This window comes from Palaemon carinicauda, chromosome 5 (assembly GCF_036898095.1).
Source record: "Palaemon carinicauda isolate YSFRI2023 chromosome 5, ASM3689809v2, whole genome shotgun sequence".
NCBI lineage: Eukaryota > Metazoa > Arthropoda > Malacostraca > Decapoda > Palaemonidae > Palaemon > Palaemon carinicauda.
Window position 1 is genome coordinate 2,539,320 of NC_090729.1, and position 4,912 is coordinate 2,544,231.

Genomic DNA, 4,912 nt, shown 5'->3' on the forward strand with positions numbered 1-4,912 from the left:
ATACATTGAGATGAGTAAAGGAAGAAAATTATGTTCCCATTACACATTGAGATAAGTAAAGGAAGAAAATTATGTTCCCATTACAAGGATACATTGAGATGAGTAAAAGAAGAAAATGATGTTCCCATTGCAAGGATATATTGACGATGAATGAAGGAAATAAATGATGATCCCATTGCAAAGATACATTGAGATGAATGAAGGAGGTAAATGCAGTTCCTACTGCAAGGATATATTGACAAAGAGTAAAGGAAGTAAATGCTGTTCCTACTGCAAGGATACATTGACAATGAGTAAATGAAGTAAATGCTGTTCCTACTGCAAGAATGCATTGACTACGAGTAAAGGAAGTAAATGCTGTTCCTACTGCAAGGATACATTGACAATGAGTAAAGGAAATAAATGCTGTTCCTACTGTAAGGATGCATTGACTATGAGTAAAGGAAGTAAATGCTGTTCCTACTGCAAGGATACATTGACAATGAGTAAAGGAAGTAAATGCTGTTCCTACTGTAAGGATGTATTGACTATGAGTAAAGGAAGTAAATGCTGTGACTACTGCAAGGATACATTGACAATGAGTAAAGGAAGTAAATGCTGTTCCTACTGCAAAGATACATTGACGATGAGTAAAAAAAGTAGATGCTGTTCCTACTGCAAGGATACATTGACGATGAGTAAAGGAAGTAAATGCTGTTCCTACTGCAAGGATGCATTGACTATGAGTAAACGAAATAAATGCTGTTCCTACTGCAAGGCTACATTGACGATGAGTAAAGGAAGTATATGCTCTTCCTACTACAAGGATAAATTGACTATGAGTAAAGGAAGTAAATGCTGTTCATAGAGCAAGGATATATTGACGAGAAAGAAAGTAAATGCTCTTCCTACTGCAAGGATACATTAACGATGAGTAAAGGAAATAAATGCTCTTCCTACTACAAGGATACATTGACGATGAGTAAAGGAAGTAAATGCTATTCCTAGTGCAAGGATACATTGATGAGAAAGGAAGTAAATGCTCTTCCTACTGCAAGGATACATTGACGATGAGTAAAGGAAGTAAATGCTGTTCCTACTGCAAGGATACATTGACGATGAGTAAAGGAAGTAAACGCTTTTCCTACTGCAAGGATACATTGACAATATGTAAAGGAAATAAACGCTGTTCCTACTGCAAGGATACATTGACTATGAGTAAAGGAAGTAAACGCTGTTCCTACTGCAAGGACACATTGACTATGAGTAAAGGAAGTAAATGCTGTTCCTAGTGTAAGGATACATTGACGATGAGTAAATGAAGTAAATGCTGTTCCTACTGCAAAGATACATTGACAATGATTAAAGAAAGTAAATGCTGTTCTTACTGCAAGGATATATTGACGATGAGTAAATGAAGTAAATGCTGTTCCTAGTGCAAGGATACATTGGCTATGAGTAAAGGAAGAAAACGCTGTTCCTACTGAAAGGACACATCGACTGTGAGTAAAGGCAGTAAATGCTGTTTCTAGTGTAAGGATACATTGATGATGAGTAAAGGAAGTAAATGCTTTTCCTAGTGCAAGGATATATTGACGATGAGTTAAGGAAGTAAATGTTCTTCCAACTGCAAGGTCACATTGACGATAAGTAAAGGAAGTAAACGCTGTTCCTACTGCAAGGATACATTGACTATGAGTAAAGGAAGTAAACGTTGTTTCTACTGCAAGGATACATTGACTATGAGTAAAGTAAGTAAACGCTGTTCCTACTGCAAGGATATATTGACGATGAGTAAAGGAAATAAATGCTATTCCTACTGTAAGGATACATTGACGATGAGTAAAGGAAGTAAAGGTTGTTCCTAGCGCAAGGATACATTGACGATGGGTAAAGGAAATAAATGCTGTTCCTACTGCAAGGATACATTGACGATGAGTAAAGGAAGTAAATGCTGTTTCTACTGCAAGGATACATTGGCTATGAGTAAAGGAAGTAAACGCTGTTCCTACTGCAAGGATACATTGACGATGAGTAAAGGAAGTAAATGCTCTTCCTACTGCAAGTATACATTGACGATGAGTAAAGGAAGTAAATGCTCTTCCTACTGCAAGGATACACTGACTATGAGTAAAGGAAGTAAACGCTGTTCCTACTGCAAGGATACATTGACTATGAGTAAAGGAAGAAAATGCTCTTCCTACTGCAAGGATACATTGACTATGAGTAAAGTAAGTAAACGCTGTTCCTACTGCAAGGATATATTGACGATGAGTAAAGGAAATAAATGCTATTCCTACTGTAAGGATACATTGACGATGAGTAAAGGAAGTAAAGGTTGTTCCTAGCGCAAGGATACATTGACGATGGGTAAAGGAAATAAATGCTGTTCCTACTGCAAGGATACATTGACGATGAGTAAAGGAAGTAAATGCTGTTTCTACTGCAAAGATACATTGACGATGAGTAAAGGAAGTAAATGCTCTTCCTACTGCAAGGATACACTGACTATGAGTAAAGGAAGTAAACGCTGTTCCTACTGCAAGGATACATTGACTATGAGTAAAGGAAGTAAATGTTGTTAGGAAGTAAATGCTGTTGCTACTGCAAGGACACATTGACTATGAGTAAAGGAAGTAAACGCTGTTCCTACTGCAAGGATACATTGGCGATGAGTAAAGGAAGTAAATGCTCTTCCTACTGCAAGGATACATTGACTATGAGTAAAGGAAGTAAATGCTCTTCCTACTGCAAAGACACATTGACTATGAGTAAAGGAAGTAAACGCTGTTCCTATTGCAAGGATACATTGACTATGAGTAAAGGAAGTAAACGCTGTTCCTATTGCAAGGATACATTGACTATGAGTAAAAGAAGTAAATGCTGTTCCTACTGCAAGGACACATTGACTATGAGTAAAGGAAGTAAACGCTGTTCCTATTGCAAGGATACATTGACTATGAGTAAAGGAAGTAAACGCTGTTCCTATTGCAAGGACACATTGACTATGAGTAAAGGAAGTAAACGCTGTTCCTATTGCAAGGATAAATTGACTATGAGTAAAGGAAGTAAATGCTCTTCCTACTACAAAGACACATTGACTATGAGTAAAGGAAGTAAACGCTGTTCCTACTGCAAGGATACATTGACGATGAGTAAAAGAAGTAAATGCTGTTCCTACTGCAAGGACACATTGACTATGAGTAAAGGAAGTAAACGCTGTTCCTATTGCAAGGATACATTGACTATGAGTAAAGGAAGTAAATGCTCTTCCTACTGCAAGGATACATTGACTATGAGTAAAGGAAGTAAATGCTCTTCCTACTGCAAAGACACATTGACTATGAGTAAAGGAAGTAAACGCTGTTCCTATTGCAAGGATACATTGACTATGAGTAAAGGAAGTAAACGCTGTTCCTATTGCAAGGATACATTGACTATGAGTAAAGGAAGTAAACGCTGTTCCTATTGCAAGGATACATTGACTATGAGTAAAAGAAGTAAATGCTGTTCCTACTGCAAGGACACATTGACTATGAGTAAAGGAAGTAAACGCTGTTCCTATTGCAAGGATACATTGACTATGAGTAAAGGAAGTAAACGCTGTTCCTATTGCAAGGACACATTGACTATGAGTAAAGGAAGTAAACGCTGTTCCTATTGCAAGGATAAATTGACTATGAGTAAAGGAAGTAAATGCTCTTCCTACTACAAAGACACATTGACTATGAGTAAAGGAAGTAAACGCTGTTCCTACTGCAAGGATACATTGACGATGAGTAAAATATGTAAATGCTGTTCCTACTGCAAGGACACATTGACTATGAGTAAAGGAAGTAAACGCTGTTCCTATTGCAAGGATACATTGACTATGAGTAAAGGAAGTAAATGCTGTTCCAACTGCAAGGATACATTGACGATGAGTATAGGAAGTAAATGCTCTTCCTACTGCAAGGACACATTGACAATGAGTAAAAGAAGTAAATGCTGTTCCTACTGCAAGGATACATTGACGATGGGTAAAGGAAATAAATGCTGTTCCTACTGCAAGGATACATTGACGATGAGTAAAGGAAGTAAATGCAGTTCCTACTGCAAGGATACATTGACTATGAGTAAAGGAAGTAAATGCTGTTCCTACTGCAAGGATACATTGACGAAGGGTAAAGTAAGTAAACGCTTTTCCTACTGCAAGGATACATTGACGATGAGTAAAGGAAGTAAATGCTGTTCCTACTGCAAGGATACATTGACGATGAGTAAAGGAAGTAAATGCTGTTCCTACTGCAAGGATACATTGACGATGAGTAAAGGAACACACCGATGAAAAAGAAAAAACACATTATCTATTTGCTGTATTTTCATTGCAATGATTGTTCCAGCAGTGTAGTTAATGACATGATTGGCTTTGGTAGTCATAGGAGATTAACTGCACTAGATTATCATGGAACCTACAGATTTCATCCTAGCCAGATTTGCTGTAAACTGGATGCCTTAAAACTTTAGGTGCCACCCATCCTTAGTAAAATGGAATCAGGATTAAGTATATACGTATGTATACACACACACACACACACTCACATATATATATATATATATATATATATATATATATATATATATATATATATATATACATACACACTCATACATACACACATATAAATATATATGAATATATATACATATATATATATATATATATATATATATATATACATATATATATATATATACATATATATATATATATATATATATATATATATATATATATAATATATATATATATATACTGTATATATATCGATATAAATAAACATGTGTATCAGAGCATATATAAATATGTATGCATATGTATATATATATATATATATATATATATATATATATATATATATATATATATATATATATATATATGTACATATAC

General features: G+C 35.4%; 2 protein-coding genes across 2 annotated transcripts; both read left to right on the forward strand.

The window, feature by feature from the left end:
- The first annotated feature begins 385 nt into the window (after positions 1-385).
- On the forward strand, positions 386-847 carry LOC137640419 (furin-like protease 2). The gene has a single exon (XM_068372977.1). It carries the CDS (start codon positions 386-388, stop codon positions 845-847), a length of 462 nt encoding a protein of 153 aa, XP_068229078.1.
- Positions 848-2,602: 1,755 nt separating this feature from the next.
- LOC137640420 (ice nucleation protein InaU-like) lies at positions 2,603-4,306 on the forward strand. The gene has a single exon (XM_068372978.1). The coding sequence runs from the start codon at positions 2,603-2,605 to the stop codon at positions 4,304-4,306; it is 1,704 nt and encodes a 567-aa protein (XP_068229079.1).
- The last annotated feature ends 606 nt before the right edge of the window (positions 4,307-4,912 follow it).